This window comes from Empidonax traillii, unplaced genomic scaffold (genome assembly GCF_003031625.1).
Source record: "Empidonax traillii isolate 1590-97213 ecotype Southwest subspecies unplaced genomic scaffold, ASM303162v1 scaffold120:size1031401, whole genome shotgun sequence".
NCBI classification, from domain to species: Eukaryota; Metazoa; Chordata; class Aves; order Passeriformes; family Tyrannidae; genus Empidonax; species Empidonax traillii.
This window is the reverse complement of record NW_020955313.1, coordinates 610,926-632,913: the sequence shown is the minus strand read 5'-3', so window position 1 is coordinate 632,913 and position 21,988 is coordinate 610,926. Positions and strand designations below refer to the sequence as shown.

Sequence of the window (21,988 nt, the reverse complement as noted above, 5' to 3'; positions counted from 1 at the left end):
TAAAACTTCTTGTCAGGTAGTTGTAGAGAGAATAAGGTCTCCCCTAAGCCTCATTTTCTCTGGGCTAAACAGTTGTCTCACAGGACTTGTGCTCCAGGACCTTCACCAGAACCTCAATGTCTTTCTTGTAGTGAGGGGCTTAGAAATGAACACAGGACTTAGGGTGTGTCCTCACCCGTAGCTGGTACAGGGGGACAGTCACTGCCCTGTTCCTGCTGGCTACACTACTGCTGAGCCAAGCCAGGATGCCATTGATCTTCTTTGCCACCTAGGCGCCCTGCTGGATCATGTTCAGCTACTGTCGACCTGCGCCTCCAGGTCCTTTTCCATTGGGCAGCTTTCCAGTTACTCTTCCCCAAGCCTGTAGCACTGGCTGGGGTTGTTGTGATCCAGGGGCAGAATGCTGGACTTGGGTCACAACTTGACCTAGTCCAGACCAAGCAGTTATTTAAATGCCTAATGTCAAGTGAGACTTGAGGGATCAGGTGCTGCTATGGTGATTGGTCATGTAACTTCAATTAAAGATATTTTCCTACTGTAATCAGTTCTTTTTTTCTTGGTGCATTTGTGATAAAGCAGTCACACCCCAATGGGGTGCATAGGGATTGATACGTACAATGTAACTGCAAGGAGGCAAAGCTGGTATTATGACTCTCTACTTCTGCATACCATAGGCTGCTGAATTACCTCTATGGTGCACTGTAACCATTCTGTCATTTGTATGAGCACTAGTAGTGTGCCTAATACTGTAGAATTTGTAGTCTGTCTTGTTCTCTTGAAGGTATTTGTGGTATATCTAAATGGTATTTAACATACTTGTAATAAATTGTATTTATATATTTCACTGAAAATAGCAATATAACTTTAGCTTTTTAAAGCAAACTCTGTCTTTGGATACCAGTTCTAACTGAAGATATAGAGAATGCTTTTAAAGGTCCAGAAGTTGGATTTTTGCAGTATATAAAGACTGACATTCTGTTTGTCTTTCCTGTAGGTGGACCATATAGTGGTTTAGGTGAAGTCATCCATAGAGAGAGCGTTCCAATGCACACATTTGCCAAGTATCTCTTCACTTCTCTCCTACCTCATGATGCTGAATTGGCATACAAAACTGCACTGAGAGCCATGCGGTATGTATTCATGGGTTGTCTAGAAAGAGCACACCGTAGTGGATGGAAAAAGGGGAAAAAAGCTTGGTAATCAAGACCTAATCTATTTTTCTCGATTACACTTTCTTCCCTTCATGGAGAAATTATTGTGGTTTTGTCATCTATAAAAGTAATTGGTGTCTGTAGTAACTACAGTATAATGATTTGTAAATGTTCTGTTAGTGTAAACCAGGATTTCCTGTCACAAATCCCTCTAGAATCCCACTCTTGGAGCATGAGATTTTGTGTTACACAACCACTTTAGCATATGTGTTTTCTCACCCCTGTGGTTTTATGTTTAAGATGGTATTGGTATAAGGAAACAAGGAAAGAGGCATTTCACCAGAAGTCCCAGGATCATTTGCTGCTGAGCCTATTCAATAGGACTGTTTGTTTCATTGGCCTTCTTTATAACTTGACTCTCGATGATAGATTTGAACCCATATGCTGTGGTCTAAGCCTGTACATTTTTTTTTGTGCTTCATAACGTCTTGCCCTCTTCTGGGTGAATGTTGGGATTTAAATGGAGTATATCCAATGACAACAAAATGTCTGGTTTGCATTCCATTTGTCTTCAGTAATCAGAAAAAAGATATTTCTCAAGGAGTGTTTAGTGTGTGCTGGCTCTATCTCAAGGCAGACCAGATTGGTAATGGCGTCTAAGAAAAGCCTTCTGAATGAGATTTCAAGGACCTAAATTATCAGCAATAAATCTGTTGTCTACACAGAATGCAGGGAAGAAACTGGCCTCATCGAAGTTGTCTGGTTTCTGTGAAGAGCCTAGTAGTTGATGGTTGACAAAGAATAGCCACAACTTAATTCTAAGAGCAATCAAGTCCTAGAGTTAAAAAAGAAAACGTGTTGAGCTTTCCTGGTCATTATTACCAAGCATGATTGCACAGTGATTGAAGGACATACTATCCACATAAGTAGTATTTAGCTTCAACAAATAGTTTGTGCTTATATGATTTGGAGGTGTTTATTCCTGGGCTACTTTCTCCAAATAGGGAGAAAATAATTCTGTATTCAAAGGGCTAAATGGGAGGCTGTGCATAAGAACAAAACATAGCAACTATCAGGGCAAGCCAAAGGTCTGCTTATCCTGTTTGGCATTTTCCTGGCTCTGAGAGATCCTAGTAATGGAGGTTATGAGAAAGAGTCTAAAAAATAGGAAGAGTGACCTCAAATACTTGCTGCTTATAATTAACATTTTAGGAAATACATTGAGAAGACAAAAGTACATTACTGATGAGCTATTGAGAATATTCAAATATATGCTCAAAAAGCTGCCTGGGCCATCTAAGTATGCTCCTGTTCTTTTACCTCAGGGTAAGTTCATCAATAACTAGTTATATCACATCAGGAAGATAGTAGCTGGGGTTTTTTTGGATCATTTTTTGGTTGGTTTGGGCTCTCCGCAGAAACCAGTCATAACTGTAAACTTCTTTTTTGAAAGTTTCCTTTCTCAACTTGAAAAACAAGCAAGACACTGAAAGATCCAACTGATGATGTCTCCATTTAGTCCTGGGTAGCTCCCGCTCCCTTTTGCTGTAAAGCTGACATCTCGGTCAAAGAAGTTACTCTTCAAATAGACCAGTATCAGAAAGAGTTTTCAGGGTCCATCTGATAAAATCACGGGAGACATCAGTGCAATCAGGGCTGTTCTCCATAGCCCTTTTGTCATAACTTTGTAAAACAGATGAAAGTTCAGCCTTAAACAGTAATCGGTCTTTTTGTAGCTTGATATTTGGCAGTCTTCAGAAATGTAGACTTTTATCATGAACTGTGGTGATGGCAGATTTAGACTCACTCTATTCCGTGTCTGTCTGCATTCCTCTACACTTCGCAAATTGTTCTGAGGAAGGCTGATTAGTCTTTCCGTTCACACCAGTGTTAGTTCAGTGCATAAAAGACTCCCAATGCAAACCAAATGAAAAAGTAACATAATACTGCCTCAAGGGGCTAGAATAAAACATGAAGATTGAATGTCTGTCTCATGGCTGAGTGGTTGAGTAGTCAGAAGATGAAAACTTGAGCATCTTTTCTTCCATGGCAAGGAGGAAATGGCTGTGGCAAGCACAGAAATCTCACGTGGAAACTAGTAAAGGTGCTGCATAGAAATCTCTCCAGCTGTTCATGCTTTTAGAAGTGAAGCGTATTTCTTTTCTCACTTCAACTTTTATTAAAGAAGTTAACTTCCCAAGACCCCAGTTAATTGGTTCTTCAGACATAAGTGTTTAATAGTGTCAGTCTGCACACAAGTCTGCATGAGTCAGTGACCCATGATAGCAGCTGTGGAGTGTTTAATCTCTGTGATTCAAAATCACCTGTTGCTGCTTAAGTTTTTGAGTCCTGTTTCAGTGTATGGAACGTTCAGTTTGAAATCGATGGAAACTGATACCACAAAGCCTTTCATGTGTGCACCTCAGGTCTGCAAGGACAGAGTTGTCCTACCTTGATGGTCACTTCTGTCTGCAATTCTCTGCTTGCGGCACTGAAACATATGGAGCAAAGCTTTGATGAATGTGGATCTGCAGTGACCTAGTTGACTGCTCACTTGGAATCTGAACTTGAATATTTGGCTTAGTTTGGCTGATCCCTTGTTAAGCATGAATTTCACCCAGACTTTGGGAGCCAGATCTTAATGGTGATGTTTAATCACAAGGTAGCTTTACTAAAACCTCACTAAATAATTGATGTTCCAAGTGGGAAAAAAAATAAAATGCAAGAATGCTGAATCTCTCTGTGCTTTTCTGATGTTCCCTAATCTTGCCATAATTGCATGAAAGCTACCGATTGACAACATCATTTCTTTTCACAGCAAAAGAGCACAGAATGTGGCAGTGCAATTCAAAGTATCAAAAGATTTCCCCAAAACAGACTCTTTCTTTCCTGTTCTTTTTCTATTTACTGTTACACATAACCTAATAGTCCCTTTTTTATTTAGGTAGTTGGGATTTTTACTGTTTATTGAAACTATCTTATAATGCATCTCTCCCTGCAACCTCACTCTATGCTTGGAAAAAATCAGCTGAAGAGTTTATATGTGTTTTATTCTTATACATATAAAGAGGTGTCTCAGTGGTACTAGGGAATAGATTTGACTCAATACAAGAGTAAAAAAGGAAGGGTTTGGGGTTTTTTTGTATTAACATGCACATACACGTGTCTGAAAATGTTAATATAGCCTGCTGGTAGTTATTTATGTGGTGTGTTGAATTTTTTTGGACCTGCTTGATGCCTTGCATGTATTCAAAATTACCTTTCTCAGTGAATTCTTAAATAGACTATCATATTCTTTTTCTAAATATACTATCATATACTTCAGGCACCTACAGAAAATTGATGAAACTTAAATCTATCTTCCTGTGATTAAAAAAAAAAAAAAAACAAAACAAAAAACAAACCCAAAAAACAAAACACAAACATGCACCACAGTTGCTTACAGAACTTAGGTATTTATTTAACTCAAGAAATTTTAACTTTTGTTTAAATGAGGTTATTCCATGAGAAATATGCTATCACAGAAAAACACAATGCATTGGATTTTCAATATTTTTGGTTGACAGAAGAGATCCAACTTTTTTGTACTCCGAGGTGACTTCCTGCTAGAAAATCACTTGCATATGCAAGCTGCTAGAAACAAACCTCAGGTATTAACCCTCATCAAGAAGCTAAGCACTGGAAAGCTTTTCTTCTGGACATTGCCTTACTACTCTCATTTGATGTCTCATTAACCATTCATATCCTGAAACTACACTTAAATGTATTGAAAAAAAATGCCTCTTTTTGTTCACTCCTGCTTTTTGCATTGGCATTTATAGGGTATCTGGTGTGCTTTCTGTATCTAGTCTATTGTAGAGGCCATCAGTTCATTCTTTTGGGTTGTCATTTGGATTGTAGTAGTCAACAATAAACACATTAATTTGAATTTTCTAAATATGAATGCTCTTTGTTGAATAAAGCTGTTGTAGACTGATGCATACTCGATTAAATTTTTGCTTCAGGATTAGAAAACAAAATCTGATAATAACTTTAAAGGAAACTTCCTCTGTCACTCCTATTTGGGACCCTAACATTGGATTTTGGTACATTATAAAATGTTGGTAGGATAAAGTTTAAGAACTTCAAAAAGTAGTCATAGTTGAAAAGTAAAATGTCCTTTTGGACGTAATTTCATGCCTGAATTAATTGCAAGGTAAAAATCTAAATGACTAGTTGAATATCTTTCTCCATTACTTTGAGCATTTGTAAGTGAAGCAGGTGTGTTCCAAATATTGAAAAATATTTACAAGGTCTCAGTACAGCAAGAAGCGCTTGACTTTCCTTCCTTGGGGCTGTGGTTCAAGGATTGAAACACTGGTAGGAATTAAAACTTCACCTCTGTACACTGTGCAGAAAATCTCTGCTGCCTTGGCTAATGAGTTGCTTAATTGTCCTGTGAATTTCTGCCCTTTGATGTAGTCAAGTCTGGCAAATGGACTATTAAGATTCCTCAAGAAGAGAAGTGGTTTTCCAATATTGGGTTTCTTTTAATGTAACTGAAAAGGCACATTTCAGCAGGACCAGGGAAGTGATTCTTCCACTGTACTCAGCACTAGTGAGACTGCACCTTGAGTACTGAGAACTTCTCCAGTTCTGGGCCCCTCAGTTCAGGAAGGACACTGAGGTGCTGGAGCAGGTCCAGAGAAGAACAACAAGGCTGGTGAAGAGACTCAAACACAAATCCTGTGAGGAGGGGCTGAGGGACCTGGGGTTGTTTAGCCTGGATAAGAGGAGACTTCATCACTCTCTACAACTACCTGAAAGGAGATTATAGCCAGGTGGGCATCCATCTCCTCTCCCAGGCAACCAGTAGTAGGACAAGAGGGCATGGTCTTAAGCTCTGCCAAGGGAAGTTTAGATGGGATATTAGGAAAAAAATTTTTTACAGAGAGAGTAATCAGACATTGGAATGGGCTGCCCAGCGGGGTGGTGGATTCATCACCCCTGGAGGTTTTTAAGATGAGACTGGATGTGGCACTGAGTGCTGTGGTCTAGTAACTACAGCAGTGTTGGACTTGATGATCTTGGAGGTCTTTTCCAACGTGGTCGATTCTGTGATTCTGTTTCATAGACAAGGCCAAGTGTTCTTTCTGCTTTAGTTTAGCTCATGAGCAACCAAATGTAATAGTCATTTAATGAAAGAGGATTTCTTTCATATTTCAGGTTGCTGGTACTGGAATCTACAGCTCCTTCAGGAGACGTGTCCCGCCCTCACCACATTGCATCTGTTGTTCCAAACCGGTATCCTCGCTGGTTCACCCTAAGTCACATCGAATCCCAGCAGTGTGAACTGGCGTCAACCATGCTGACAGCAGCCAAAGGTACTTGGTTTGAGTCTGATGAGACAGCTTTTTGTTTTTTGACACATGACATTGACTGTGAGACCTAGGAGTCAACAAATTACTTCTAAAATTCACAAATCAAAATGACTTCTGGCCCTAACACCATCAGACACTAGACAAGTTGTGTGCAACAAAAGGGGTGCATATGTTTTATTTGTATGTGATTAAAGTATGGAAGGTTTCTAAAAACAAGATGTGTGTAACTGAAACATCATACTGTTGCACAGCAATGGCAGGCTCAGCTATAATACATCTCTGGGGGTTTTGGGATCGTGTTTTATTTTGGTTATTCTGTTTACACCTTGCAGGTGATGTTCAGAGACTGGAAACAGTGTTAGAATCCATTCAGAAAAATATACACTCCTCATCACACATCTTCAAACTTGCCCAGGATGCATTTAAAATAGCAACACTCATGGACAGCTTGCCAGACATCACTCTTCTGAAAGTTTCTCTGGAGCTGGGCCTTCAGGTATTTCCCTAGTTTGTTGTGTTAGTAGAATAATATAGCTGTTGTATTACAGCAGAAGAAAGAAATTGGAACCAGTGTTGGTGGGTATAGCTTTTAAGCACAGGAAAGGATACTCTCTTTGGGCTCTGCCTAGAAGTGTTTTTAAATTCTGCTTCCTGATGCAAAGCTCCATGTACTGGTAAACACAGACCAGGGGTCTGCACAGCCCCTCTTTGCACCATTTAGGTGGAAGAGAGAGCTGACAGTCTTTGCCTACAAGGCACTCTTCTGTTCAGGGGTGAGAGAAGACCAATGCAATGGTCTGGCTAGATAGCAAAAGTATTCTACTTTTCCAGGAATGCACTGTATTTTCTGTGTGGCCTTCAAGGGTTTCTTACTGTTCCTTCTCTTCCTTTCACCTAAATGAGGATTGGTACGTGCTTGTTGAAAATCAAGGTCAACCATAATGGCCTGTTGCTAAGGCAGACTGTGCTGACAACAGCCCTCTCATTTCCATCACCAAAATCCTATACTCCACAAGCTGTGGTGTAGTCAGATGCATCTGACTCAGCTTGAGGTGTACAAGAACCTCAGATCAGTTTTCAGGCTCTTAGGAGAGACTTTGTAAGCTAAAAGGAGACAGCTAAGTAGTAATACTTCCTGACACTGTTGAATCTTGGAGTTTACATGGTTCATTTCAACAAAAATAAATACCTTCATCCCTCTTCAGGGAACTCTTAAAAAAAGAAAGTGAGGCTCAGAAAACCATTTATTACTTTGCTTCAGTAAATAAAGCTCCAAAGATTTCTGGGGAAAGGATACTTTTTATGCTGAAGTAAGGTATTATATGTCTATTCTAGGCTGTTAGAAACCAAAACCTTTAACAAAAAAATGAGGTTCTATATGCTTTTTTAGCCTTCCATATTTTCCAAGGTCAGTGTGGAAACCTGCTTGTTTCTTGACATCCTGGAATGTTTCAGCTTTAAATGTTTGTTTACGTGAGAAGGGGAAAAACCCTTAGAGCTGACCTGTGTGTCACTTTAAGCGTTCACCAAGTATCGTTCAGTGGAAAAAGCACACTTCGGATATCACTGTATTCATGGATATTCTTGTGTGGTTGACAGTGTCATCAGAGTGTCTTCAGTGAGGTCTAGTGGAAGTATCATAAACCCATACTTTCTCCTCAGTCCCAGGGTTTCAATCAGATTGGTGTAGAACTCATCTGACACTTCTCTGTCCCAAGCTTACCAAAAGTGTTATAAGAATCTTAAAGATTTGCTTTCCAGAAGGAAGATGTGTAACACTTTTCTGGTAGTAACTCCCGGCTGTGTATTTTTCTACAGTAATGCTTTTGCTGCCAAAAACTTAGTGTCAGGACTGTCTCTAGTGGCCTACCAATGATTCCCCTTTCTCTTCCCTTGACTTAGTTGTAATTAGATTGTATTTATTCACTGTCTGGTATCTGATAGTTAATACAACATTTATGTGCCCTAGAAAACTGTCAGGGGTGGACCAGAAGAGGCCTACAGAGAGTGGAGAGAGTGACAGAAAACTCCTGCTCTCTAAACTTAAACAGCAGTACCCTCACAGGTATACAGTTCTACCTTAGCTACAGCAGTGATGGGGGGTGATACCAGCAATTTCACAGCTCTGTCACTGGGATCTCTGAGAGAGCAAAGTCTCTTACGTTGTTCAAGATTTGAGAATGGACTCCTGGACTCCTGGGTTCTTTATCCTGTTTCCAATGGCAGCATGTATTATGTGACTCATCAGAGGGAAGGCCTTTAAAATTGGCTGTGAAAAGAGTTCATCCAAATGGACATGGAGTATCTTATGTGTATTCTGTCCTTCAACACCTTACTGGCGTAGACACTGTAAGATCTGTAGGAACAGGAGGGGCTTCTGCTCCTCTGTTTGCCTGTTGTATTTATATCAGTGCAACTATCACTGCACACATGCAAACACATAATGCTGGCAGAACTGCTGGACAAATCAGTGTGGGTTATTCACACTTCGTACTGTCTACTCTTTTATATGGGTCTGAATCACGGGTCGTTTACTGCCACCACTTGCGTCTCTTAGAACGCTTCCACCAGCGCTGCCTCCGTACAATCCTAAACATCCACTGGATGGATTATGTGACCAACACATCTGTCCTTGAACAGGCAGCAGTCACGAGCATTGAGGCCATGCTGCTGAGAACACAGCTGCGTTGGGCAGGGCACGTCTCCAGGATGCAGGACTGCTGCATCCCTAAGATTGTGCTCTATGGAGAACTTGCCACTGGCTGCCGCAAGAGAGGAGCCCCGAAGAGGAGATACAAGGACTGCCTGAAACAATCCCTCAGCCTTGGCCATATTGATCACCACCATTGGTCTACTCTGGCCTCCAATCGGGAGGCCTGGAGACACACCATCTATAACGCTGCTGCTGCTTTTGAGAACACACGCAGGATCACTCTCTAAGAGAAAAGACAACACAGAAAGAATCATGTCTAGTCGATATCACCTGGAGAGTCTTTCTGCTGTGCCTTCTGCAACCGGACTTGTCTATCTTGCATTGGCCTTTTTAGCCATCAGCGCGCTTGTAGCAAGCGTGGGTAGAGCCCTTCTCAAATCTTCGTTTGCAAAGCCTAGCCATGATGATTCACACTGATTTGGCAAGTGATGTCCTTTCCTCCCAGACCTATGAATGAATGAATGAATGAATGAATGAATGAATGAATGAATGAATGAATGAAGACATAAACTTACTTCCCATATGCATGATGAACAGGTTTTGCATTGGTGTGGGAGTTAATGATTGCTTGACCATTTTTTTTATCTCTTACGGGTGCTAAGATCTTCTGGTCCTTTATAAGAAATTCATATAAAAGTTCGTCCAGACAAAGTCAAGGTTACTGCACGTCAAAGAGAGCTTGGTTTTCAGATAAGGTCATGTAATTCCCAGGGACCATTCATCATTTTCAGACTTCTTGACTTGTTTAGAAGGTGTCTTAATTGATAAGCATACATCTTGGATAGATCTTGGGCAGATGTGGAGTTCTCTTTTGGGAAGAGGTAGCTCAAAAAATGAGCAATTCTTTGGCTGCATTTGTTACAGTATAAATCAGGAAACTTTCTGTTCACCAAGGAGCTATTCCCTGTCAAGCAACCAGATATGGTAATGTTTTTAATCTTGAGTTAGGACTGTCCACAGTGGATCTGTTATTATGCCCACCTCATGTGCTGAAGGCTCTTGTGACTGCTGATACCTTTACAGAGAAGGAAGTCATCACAGAAAACTTTCAGAGGAGTAATCATTCACGCTAGGTTTTTTTCTTGCTTACTTCCCTCACCAGTGGCTGAATTCAGTCTATAACCCTGTAATTTCTCTTGGATTCAGCTTGGGGGAAGCTGAAAATTCATCATGGTTTTTGGAAGAGTGTTAGCCTTCAATTTATTTGTCCATCAGTGCAGGAGGTCACAGTTGCCTTCCCTCTGATGGACAGTGGGACAGTTATTTTCACTCCAAAGTCTGTGCCTGCCTGGTTTTTCTCCAGGAAGATTTCAAGCAAAGGCTAGTTCTATGATTTACCTTAGACTTAATTGACTTATCTTAAAATTTTAATATTTTAAAATGTGTTCAGTTGCTCCTTACAGATCAGTGTGCTTTTTCTCAAAATGCTATTCTCCAATCTAGTACTTAGGTTATCATTTCATTGAAATGATACCATGATGTCTGAGACCGACAAAGCTGGCCTTATGATGTAAGTTTGGATAGCGTATCCCAGTCACCAGGATCTTAAGATGGGAATGTTTGGAGACCTGCTTGGAACCACACAGGGTTGCTTATAACCAGATTTCTGAAAGATCATCTGTGCTTTTGAGCTCCTTATCAATCTCTCCATCATCAGATTATCTGTCTACAGCATAGGACTATAAGAGATGGCAGGTGTAACAAATATGACAGAGTTACATGCCCTTTGAAGTGACTGTAGGACTGGGAGGGGATATGAGTTGAGAACCCTCTTACAAATGCTGGTGACTCCAAGCTGTTTTGTGAGTGCATTTGTTAATTTTAATATGTAAAGATGATTATTGAGAGTTCTGTGATTGACCTATTATGTGCTTTATTTAATTGCTACAAAGTAATATCACGGTACAATTACTGATATACTGTGCATAGAGGGAGGGGAGATTATATAATTTGAGTAATCGGTAATTGATTGGTGTGTTTTTGTTGTTTGGGAGGAGGCTTTTTTGTGGGGTGGGTTTTTTTCTTCTCCACAAATAAAACAGTCTCTCTCTTCTATCCTTGAAGGATCTGCAGTTGAAATTACTTTCTGCATGCTATTCTAATTTTTTCGAATTTTTTGACATATCAGCTAAAAACAAGGTAACAGAGAGGGGAGGGCAAGAGACTGCCATTTTGAACTCCAGTGTGTTTGAGTAGCTTAAAATTCCTAATTTAAGGCCTAAAGGACCTTGGTTTGCAATAGGATGAATTTGTATTTTGTTTGTGTTGTTTTAACAGGTGATGCGGATGACGCTGTCAACACTGAATTGGCGACGGCGGGAAATGGTGAGGTGGTTGGTAACATGTGCAACTGAAGTAGGTATGTTCTGAAATGTTTCTCTTGTCAGCTACTCTGAGAGGGCTTGATCTTTCTTGTCAACACCCACATTCTATAAATGCCTCTCACTTTCTGTTCATCTGTAAAATTCCATTGGTGAGAATGCATTATGGCAAGGATTAGTGGGTATTTTTAGGCACAGAGCAAGTGAGGCAATAGTTGAGTAGTGCAGTGTGACTTCTTTATCCCATAAGGTGCGGTGTGCATAACCTATAGGAAGTACAATATACAAATACTCAATACCCAAAATACCCAATACAACAGTGGGAGAATGGTATTCTCAGCAGCATGTTCTGATATTTCTAGGCTTTGCCATAGATTTCCTATGTGTCTTTGTGAGGCATCCCTTAGCTTCTGTATTATGGTTTACCATCTGCAAGATAAGGATACAGAATCTGAAAATGAAGATGAGTGCATTAAAAGCTGTGAAGCTGTTAAAAAAATTTCAAAAATCAGCAGCTGTGGTAATGAGAACAATATAAGGACTTATGATAAGGGAGCAAGGGAGTAAGTTTAATTGTCAGTAAAGGTATTTCTGGAAAGCATGCTTTTCTATTGTATTTATTCTGTCTTCATATATCTGAGTTGGATTGTATTGCAGAGATGCGTCTTGAATTTCAGAACTTTAGAGAATTGCTGCTGCTGGTTCTCTGGATTAGTTTATCCTTTGCTTTATGTTTAACTGGGAAATTATTGTTGTCAGTAGAATGGGGGAATAGAACTTGCCTTTCAGCCAGAAAGTGGTTTATGTCTGCAAATTTTCATACAATGCTCTTGTTTTATTGCTGTTATATCTTTGCTAAGATGATTTTTGCTGAGGCTGTCTTACAGATATTAGTGTCTGAGTATTATGTTGTGCTGTTGCATATCAGCAAATAAAATACTGGGTTTAATATTGCTCTAAATTGGTTTACATATCCTAATACAAGTGTCCCATAAAGAACCTGTAATATCATGCAAGGTACTCTTGAGACTTAATCAAGTTGCTAAAGCTAGGAATCTATTTAAATGAGATATACCTCATTTAAAAGGTCTTCTCTGGCTATGCTGACTTGTTGCAGCTGAGTGGAGGGTTGCACAGGAAGCACCAAAGTCTTAGAAAATTAAGACCTCTGTGTGTGGTTTAGGTGGGTCGCAGATGTGTCTAAACTGCCTCTAGCAATAATAAGGCACTCTAGTTGGCTATAAGGTTCAATTTATGGAACCCATCAGTCACTGTTTCCTCCCCTTGCTAAACACACACATGCTGGGAAGTAGAGTGGTATGAAGGAAAACACCTATTTCAATTAATATCCAGTAGTTCATATTGCTCAGAGTATTTCCCTAATACGGTCTTGATGCTCAAGTGCTTATGAATTTGATTGATTTAAGGTATGTTTAGTAAGTTCTGCTAGGTTATGCCATAGTGTTGTACTAAGCCGTTTTGCATACTTTTCATATTCTTTTGTGGACATGCTATGACTTGAGAAGTACAGTGAGAAAAGAAGTTAGAATTGCTCTGGTGTGCAGTGTGAGGGCTGCTTTTGAATGATGTGATGAGACCAAATGAAACATTTTATCCAAATATTAAATAATAAGCAAAACAGCTCAGGTCTCACACAGGAATTAAACCTTATCTTGCAGGCTATTTTCATTATTCTCTGAGTTTTGGTGATTGTTACCATTCGCAATGATTGCAGAGTTTGCACAGCAGCCTTTGTTTTAATGTCCTTTTCCACCACGCTCTCTGGTTGAGCCCTTCTTGCTGGGCCTTACTGGTAATCTCTTAGAACTTTGCGACAAGTGTAATCTCCTGCTGTACATCTGTATCTACTAGGTCTTACCAGTTATGACTGATTCCTTCTTTCCCTCCCCAGGTGTTTATGCACTGGATAGTATCATGCAAAATTGGTTTACACTTTTCACTCCAACAGAAGCCACTAGTATTGTTGCTACAACAGTGATGTCCAACAGCACTATTGTCCGTCTGCATCTGGACTGCCATCAGCAGGAGAAACTGGCCGGCAGTGCTAGGACGCTTGCTCTACAGTGTGCCATGAAGGATCCTCAAAACTGTGCCCTCTCTGCACTGACCCTATGTGAAAAGGATCACATAGCCTTTGAGACCGCTTACCAAATTGTTCTAGATGCTGCTACAACTGGCATGAGCTACTCACAGCTTTTTACTATAGCACGGTACATGGAGCACCGTGGTTACCCCATGAGGGCCTACAAACTGGCCACTTTGGCCATGACACATCTCAACCTGAGTTACAATCAGGACACACACCCTGCCATTAATGACGTTCTGTGGGCATGTGCGCTCAGCCACTCCCTTGGGAAAAATGAGCTAGCAGCTATAATACCTCTGGTGGTCAAAAGTGTCAAGTGTGCAACAGTACTGTCAGACATTTTGCGTCGGTGTACTTTGACCACTCCTGGCATGGTGGGACTTCATGGAAGGAGGAACTCTGGTAAGCTCATGTCACTGGACAAAGCCCCTTTACGGCAACTCTTGGATGCCACAATTGGAGCCTACATTAATACAACTCATTCACGTCTCACTCACATCAGCCCACGACACTATAGTGAGTTTATAGAGTTCCTCAGCAAGGCACGAGAGACCTTCTTAATGGCTCATGATGGTCACATCCAGTTTACACAGTTTATTGACAACCTAAAACAAATCTACAAAGGCAAAAAGAAACTGATGATGCTGGTTCGCGAGCGATTTGGTTGACAAAAATGTGTGAATGAGGGGGTTAGGGGTGGGAGTGGTGGTTTGTTTTTACTTGAGCCTGCTTTTATATCCTTTTTAACTTAAAGAAACAGAGCCACACCGGTATTATATGTGTATAGTTATATTGAGTTTGCAAACTAAACTGTCATGTTGTGAAAGTTTGTGTGTTTAATTATTTTTTCTTTTTTCTGTTTTGTATGAGAGAGGTTAAAAAAGGTTTGGTTTACACTGAGTATATGTTGTCAAGTGGCAAAAGCCCACATTGCTCTCCTGTTCTTTCTGTATACGTTCACAGCCTCAAAAACAAACATATATTGCAATGGCTTTAGAAACCAAACACCTCCATCCTGTGATAAGTACCTCGAATGGATTCAGCTTTACTCCTTTGTAACTCATCCTTACATTTCAGCATATTTAACAAACCAACAAATGAAATACTAATAGTTAAAAGGCTGACCACGTGGCTTTGCAGTGCTGTTCATCCAGACGCATGGCACACAATGCTCGTGCATGTGGAAACTTAGCAACTGTCAACATACATTCTCAGGGATTTATCAAAAAAATTAAAAAAAGAATGAGAGCATTTATTGTACTGTATATATATTATAGTATATGTCTGAATATTGAAAAATATAACATTAACTAATTTATAAAAAAAATCTATGTGATGCAAAATACTTGAAGCTGCAGTAGCTTGGTTTTAAACAAAAAAAAAACCTATCAGAAGGACTAAAGTGCGCCTTGCTTCAGAGTTGGCTCAGGTGGTGAACTATATGCTGGGCATCTATGCAGAGCCACCTTTTGGATTGCATGGTTGGACTGATACCTATTGGGGAAAATTTTATATATATATATTTATACAACCTGTGTATACATATATGTGTATACACACATACACACATGCTTGTAACAGGCACTATAGTATAGAGGGACAACAAAAAATATACAGCCAGAGCAGCAAGCCTTAGCATTAAGAATACAGTATGCCAGAACTGGGGTTTGTGCCTCCTAGCCTATGAAACTTAAAGAATATCCTTTTTGACACAAGACGCAAAACATTTTCCAAAATGATTGACATGATACATTACGCCTTTGCAGTGAGCTAATAATAAGCTAACCTTTGTGCACAAATAACATATATATATTATATATATATATATATTCTGCATAGGTATTTTGACTTTGTGCAGGACAGAAAGTTGTGTAGGTATGACTGTTCTACTTTTCAGTTTGTTTTTTTAATATATTTTATTTTCTCTAGAATTACTCAAACAAAAGCAGCCTTCTATCTTGCCTTGTCTTAATGCTTTAAAATAACCAAACTGGAGATCTAACTACCAAACTGTTCATTATGTTATTAAGTACCAACTTTGGTTACAGTATAGTGTCTTTACTTTAGCTGATGGTTCTGTATCTTTGTGCTTTTTAAAGCAGTTTTTGTTTCGGTGCAAAAGTTGTCCAGTGTCACTCGTTCCCTTCATTAGAGAACATGCTAGAGGTATGTTTGTAGGTATTTTTGTTTAAAAAAACTATTTCATGCTCTCCATTTTATTTATTATAATAGGTAAAAAGGTTGTACTTCATCACCCATGTAAACATTCTCATGAAGTTGAAAGTAATTAAGATTTGATACACTGATATCAATTTATTTATGTAACTAAATCACTGTTTTATAAACTTGTTAATGATCAATAATTTTTTTGTTTTGATTAAAATTAGTTTTTTGAAAGTTGATTCTGCCTCCTTTAATGGTGTCTGTTAATGGAGCTGAATTGTGTTACAGGTAGTTCATAGATCTTGAATGCCCAGATTGCAACTTTAATGCATTGTGGCGGTAAAAGCAATATGATCACCACGCCCAGGAAATAAACTTTGTGTTTCTCAAAAATTTGCGGAGGATTTGGAATGTTAACAGCTGCTGGTGGTAGAAGACCTGGTACTTCACAGGAGGGGCTAAATGCTGCCTGAGTCTGAAGATGTATGTTTTATACAACAAACTGTAAGCCTTGACATATTGCCCTGGGAGGATTTGTTGAGTATGTGGGGGTGTGTTCCCACTAGTGAGTTATTTGGGTGACCATAAGAGTTGAGATGCACTGCAGATATATTCAAGGACAGTTCTTTCTGTTTGTAGATTGGCTTTTCTGAAGTATTTTTCTGTATTTTGAGTCATGCAGCTCATTCCACATAGTATGAAGTTCTTGCTCACCAGCTGATAGCTGATGTTTTTGCTTTTTTTGAGCCCTTACTCCATCGGAGTTGTGTGAATTTTCCAGCCCTCAGAGAATAGTGGAATATGACATGGTTGAAAACCGAAGAGGAGCTTTCTGCTTTGCCACCATTTTTGTCATTTTAGGAAAGTTACCTGATATTTGACTACGTGACCTAAACATCTTAATTTCCTTTTTTTTTTTTTTTTTTTTAATATCTTCAGCTGAAAAGAGAATTAGTATCTTCTTTCAGAACTGTAGGAAGTTTATTTGGCTTGTTTTCATGACTGAGTAAAGTCTATGCCTGCACTGGTGCTGCACAGTGCTGTTCATGCCATGTTAAAAACCCTCGAAGACTAACAGGGGCTTGGACATCTTTCTAGTAAAAATGTCTCGATATGTACTGCTTTTGGTTTGTGGAGGTAGGAGGAATCCAGGAATGGAATTCCGCAAAAAGCAAAAATCCTGAGGGATCTTTCGGTGAAAGCCAATCAAATATTTCTATGATTCCTGACAATACATATGAATTTGGAAGCATAAGGAAGCCTAACCAGAATGCAATGTCTCAAATTCTTTATCTTCTCTTTAGAGCCATATATTTGAGATACACAACTGAATACCACTGCTTCCAAGTGTTTGAGTGGTTTTCATCTTTACATGAGAGCTTCTTTTAAATCCAGGTTTGCTATTCCCTAGTGATGGGATCTGAATATTATTATTGCATATCACAGTCTACCATTGAGTCTTCATTCTTCTGGAGAGTCGAGTGAAGTCTTGGAAGTATGTGATATAATTTCTGTATTATGAGACTGTTTTGCAGCCCAAGAAAGTTACTTTTACTCATAAATTTGTTTTCAAGTTGCCTGTACTGATTCTGCCAGAACAGAAACCAAAGAGATTTTCCTTACCTAAAATACATTATCTTTGTTTAGCTCTTCAGTGTTTCAACACTTCTTCGTTTCAACTTCCATTTTTTTCTTATGAGAGAGAACTGCACAGCTTTTCAGCATGAAAAAGAGAAAGAAGAGAGTCTCTCAAGGTGCAAGTGAAATCCAAACCCACTTCACCTGAAGTGCTTCATATCTTATTATCAGAATCTTTAATTTTTATGCTACAGCAGTGGAGCTAAATCTGGATTGCTTGTACATGACAAGTAATTTTTTAGATTGTATGATTGCAAGTAGTATTTTGAGGCTGGGGCTGCAATGCCAAGACTGGTACTGTATTTCATTGTGATTGTCCAGTAGAACAGATAGAGCTCTTTCAAGAATAGTGCATCTGCTAATAGGTGCAATGAGTGCTTTGAATGACTAATTGACAGTTCTTGCAGTACAACTGAAATTTTGGAGGACTCTTTTTACTATCAAAAAGTTAATTTCACTTCTTTGTATTTTTAGGGCTAGAAGATATTGACTACTTTGTATTATTAAATTTCTCTTCAATAGAAATCTGTGGTCCTTCATTTTCTTTGTGTAGCTATATAAGGTTTCCTGCTACAGACTTTCAAAGGACTGTGAAAGTCACTCTGTAATATTCTGTCAAATTAGTTTGAGCTTTAATTTTCTTTCAGGTTTCTTTAGTAGCAATTCAGATTTTCATACAACTGTGTGCAAGTAACAAGTGCAGCAAAACTGGGGGGGGGGGTGCTTACACAGAGGGGAAATGTCACTTTCTGAGATATAGTTAGAGTGAATTTGCACTCAAATAAATTTTTCTCATGGAGATGCCTTCAATTTGATTAAAATGTAGATTTTTACTGATGAATCATACGACTTCCATTTCTGCTTTAAAAACAAAAGTCCTAGGGGTTCATCTAGTTTTAATTCAAGATATAATTTTGAAAATGGCAGTGTAGCTAATACCTTTACAGAACTGGGAAGTTGTTACCCTCTGGATTTAAGCCATAAGCTGCCCAGAGCAGCTACATTTTATTTAAGACTTTTTAAAAGCCTTTTGATTCCTTATAACCTCGAATTAGCATCTGGAGAAAGAGTCAGACACTCTAAGAGAAATTCTTTTAATTTGGTGAGAAAAAAAAGATATTTTGGTAAAAGGTTTTACAGGAGTAAAATACAACCAAGAAAAAATATTTCACTAAAACGCTCCGCATAAACATCCATTCCACAGAAAATACTCACTACAAACAGTCGATATACTAGCTTTAGTAAAATACAATTCATTGATTTTAAGTTACCCACAAGAGAATGAAAAGAGTAAAAGAAGAAAACAGATTAAAAGGGTAAAGAAGAAAAAAAAAAAAGGAGAGAGAGGAAAGGAAAAATGGTTACTGCCAAGATCTGATGGTTCACATGGTGCAGGTTGCAGGAGAGAAGAGAGAGCGCATTCATGTGGAGTGTCATGAATTTATGCTGTTTGGTTTTCCCTCACAGGCAGGTTATCTGGTCAGTGCCTTCCAGGCAGAGTGAGTAGTGCTGTAGCCAGTCACAGGCTCCAGGGGTGTGGTGTGGGCAGGCAACCAGGCAGGTCCTCTTTGACTGACAGCCCAGCTACACAACCTTTAGTGATGCCATGTGCTTTGTGTGGTCTGCAGGCCTTCTGGCTCTGCCATGTGCCCTCAGGGGGACAAGCCCTCTTAGCTGTGGGTTATGTGTTCTTAGTAGGCCTTATGTAATAAGGCATGCCCTACCATGTAACCTGTAGGTCTAGGCCCAGTCCTTCCACACACGCACGCACACCCACAAGTGAGTTGGTTCCGACCCATATCGATAATTCAGTGAGGTTCAGATCCAGTATCTCACAGAAGTACAGTATCCTTAGGTATCTTCCTCTGCAGTTTTGGCTAAAGTGTTCAAGCAGTTTTCCATCCTTTTAAGTGTTTGCCCCCTTGAAAGTATGTATTTTTTGCAAGGATAAGTGGGGAAACAAGGAACACAAACCACAGTGTTTTGCTTGACCTTTGCCTTGCAACAGGCAGACTATGTTGAATATGAAACAAAAAGCTATGTAAGATTCTTAATTGGAGAGACAATGTCCCAGTTAAATGAGACACAAGTGTTTTGCTGAGGATGAGATATGAGGAAGACCCAAACTCTTCCCTCTAAGCAATTGTAAATCCAAAATTAAGAGGCTCCTATTGGCGGGGGGGGGGGGGGGGGGGGGGGGGGGGGGGAGGGGAAGTGTGGAAAAAGCAAGAATAACAGCCCTTTATTTAAAGACATATGTGTATTGGCAGAAACAACAAAAGAAAACAAGTAAAACAACCAGACTCCTACACCCCCCAAAAAATCCCCTTCAAAACAAACAAACAAACAAATAGGTAAACAGTTCAGTTTGTGCCCTTTGGTGCAATTCTAACCACAGTAAACAGGAGGTGCTGTTGGACCACTGGTTGTTGCCATGTGGGGAGACACCCTCCTGGGTGTACTGGAGAAACCGAAAATGGAGGTCTTCCCTCCCTCCCCACTGGGAAAGGGGAGAGAGAGGAGAGAGAGAAAAAAAAGGTCCTTCCCAACAGGAACTCACTCTGTCCTGCTCGCCGAATTGTGCAGTATAGTTTTTTCCTTCTATCTTTGATGTGCACAAGAACTGCTGCCAAGAAAGAAAAGCAGGAACAAAGGAGGGGAAAACCTCCTGAAACAGTTTCTCTCCAATGAAAATCCAAGCAGAATTCAGAGCTGGCAGCCAGGCTGAGAACTTCTTTTGTGTTATTTAACTACCTAAGACACAGTCAGTCTGCCCATTTAGCATCCCCTTCACACAGTGGGCAGGGGGCAGGGAAAAATTCCTGCTTAGTTTCTAAGAACCAGCAAAATCATAATATTATCCACCCCTAATTTTTCCTTTCCCATGCCACTACACTCTATCAAATTAAACTTCCTGAACTCCATACATATATGCATTATTCTAAACCATATATACATTCACAAATATGCAGGTACAAATACAAATACAGAATTATGGCCTGTTCACCCAAAGATGATATCCCCTTGAGGTATGCACCAGGTTTCTCCATCTTCCTGCATCACCCACCATGTGCAACGGGGTCTTTGGGCAAAAACAATACCATGAATGGATTTGCCTTTGCTCAAGGCAGGGTTAACCCAAACTATTTTACCTAACATACCTCTCATGTGAATCACTGGGACTTTGTCTCCATCTACTGTGTAAAGGGACTCTGACTGGGCAGGGCCAGCTCAATTAACGGAGCCTCTAGTGTTGACTAACCATGTAACCTTTGCTAGGTGCTGATCTCAGTGTTTGAAAGTCCCTCCACCTGATGCTTTCAGGGTAGTCTTCAACAGTCCATTACACCATTCAACCTTCCTCACAGCTGCTGCATGGTATGGGATGTGATACACCCACTCAGTGCCATGCTCTTTCACCCAGGTGGAAAATAAACTGTTCTTGAAGTGTATCCCATTATCTGACTCAATTCACTCTGGGGTGCTGTGTCGCCACAGGACCTGTTTTTCGAGGCCCAGGATGGTATTTCTGGCAGTAGTGCGAGGCACTGGCTGCGTCTCCAGCCATCCAGTGGTGGCTTCCACCATGGTGAGCACATAGCGCCTACCTTGACGGGTCTGTGGCAGTGTGATATAATCAACCTGCCAAGCCTCCCCATACCTGTATTTATTCCACCGTCCACCATACCACAGGGGTTTCAGTCTCTTAGCCTGTTTAATGGCAGCGCATGTCTCACAGTCATGGATAACCCGGGAATTAGCGTCCATGGTTAGATCCATCCCTTGGTCTTGTGTCCATCTGTAGGTGGCATCTCTTCCCTGATGGCTGGAGGCATCATGGGCCCATCGTGCTAAGAACAGTTCACCTTTGTGCTGCCAGTCTAGATCCACCTGTGACACCTCGAATTGTGCAGCTTGGTCTGCCTGTTCATTGTTGCGATACTCTTCACTGGTTCAATTTTTAGACCCATGGGTGTCTACGTGGCAGACCCTCACAATCAGCTTCTCTATCCAGGTGGCAATGTCTTGCCACAAATCGGCAACCCAGATGGGTTTCCCTCTGTGTTTCCAATTGGCCTTCTTCCATCTGTCCAGCCACCCCCATAGGGCATTGGCCACAATCCATGAATCCCTGTAGAGGTAAAGTTTTGGCCACTTCTCTCATTCAGCAATGTCCAATGCTAACTGGACAGCTTTGAGCTCTGCAAATTGGCTTGATTCACCTTCTACTTCAGTAGCTTCTGCAACTTGTCGTATGAGGCTCCATACAGCTGCTTTCCATTTACGTTTCATCCCTACAGTGTGGCAGGAACCATCAGTAAAGAGTGCATAGCATTTTTCTTCTGGTAGTTGGTTGTATGCTGGGGCTTCCTCCACCCGTACCACCTGCTCCTCTTCTTCTTCTTCTGCTAGACTAAAATTCTCACCTTCCGGCCAGTTCGTGATGATTTCTAGGATCCCAGGGCAATTTGGGTTTCTATTGCAGGCACGCTGCATAATCAGAGCGATCCATTTGCTCCATGTAGCATCAGTGT

General features: G+C 40.3%; 1 protein-coding gene across 4 annotated transcripts in view; it reads left to right on the top strand.

Annotated features, from left to right (window-relative positions):
- The window catches only part of ZSWIM6 (zinc finger SWIM-type containing 6), a 119,409-nt gene extending 103,355 nt beyond the window's left edge, over positions 1-16,054 (top strand). For all 4 annotated transcript variants that reach the window (XM_027883186.1, XM_027883185.1, XM_027883187.1 and 1 more), the window contains 5 exons: positions 995-1,130; positions 6,357-6,514; positions 6,844-7,007; positions 11,502-11,583; positions 13,458-16,054. In XM_027883186.1, coding sequence (XP_027738987.1) covers positions 995-1,130; positions 6,357-6,514; positions 6,844-7,007; positions 11,502-11,583; positions 13,458-14,320 — 1,403 coding nt within the window. In that variant the 3' untranslated portion in view covers positions 14,321-16,054. The remainder of the gene's footprint in view (positions 1-994; positions 1,131-6,356; positions 6,515-6,843; positions 7,008-11,501; positions 11,584-13,457) is intronic.
- The last annotated feature ends 5,934 nt before the right edge of the window (positions 16,055-21,988 follow it).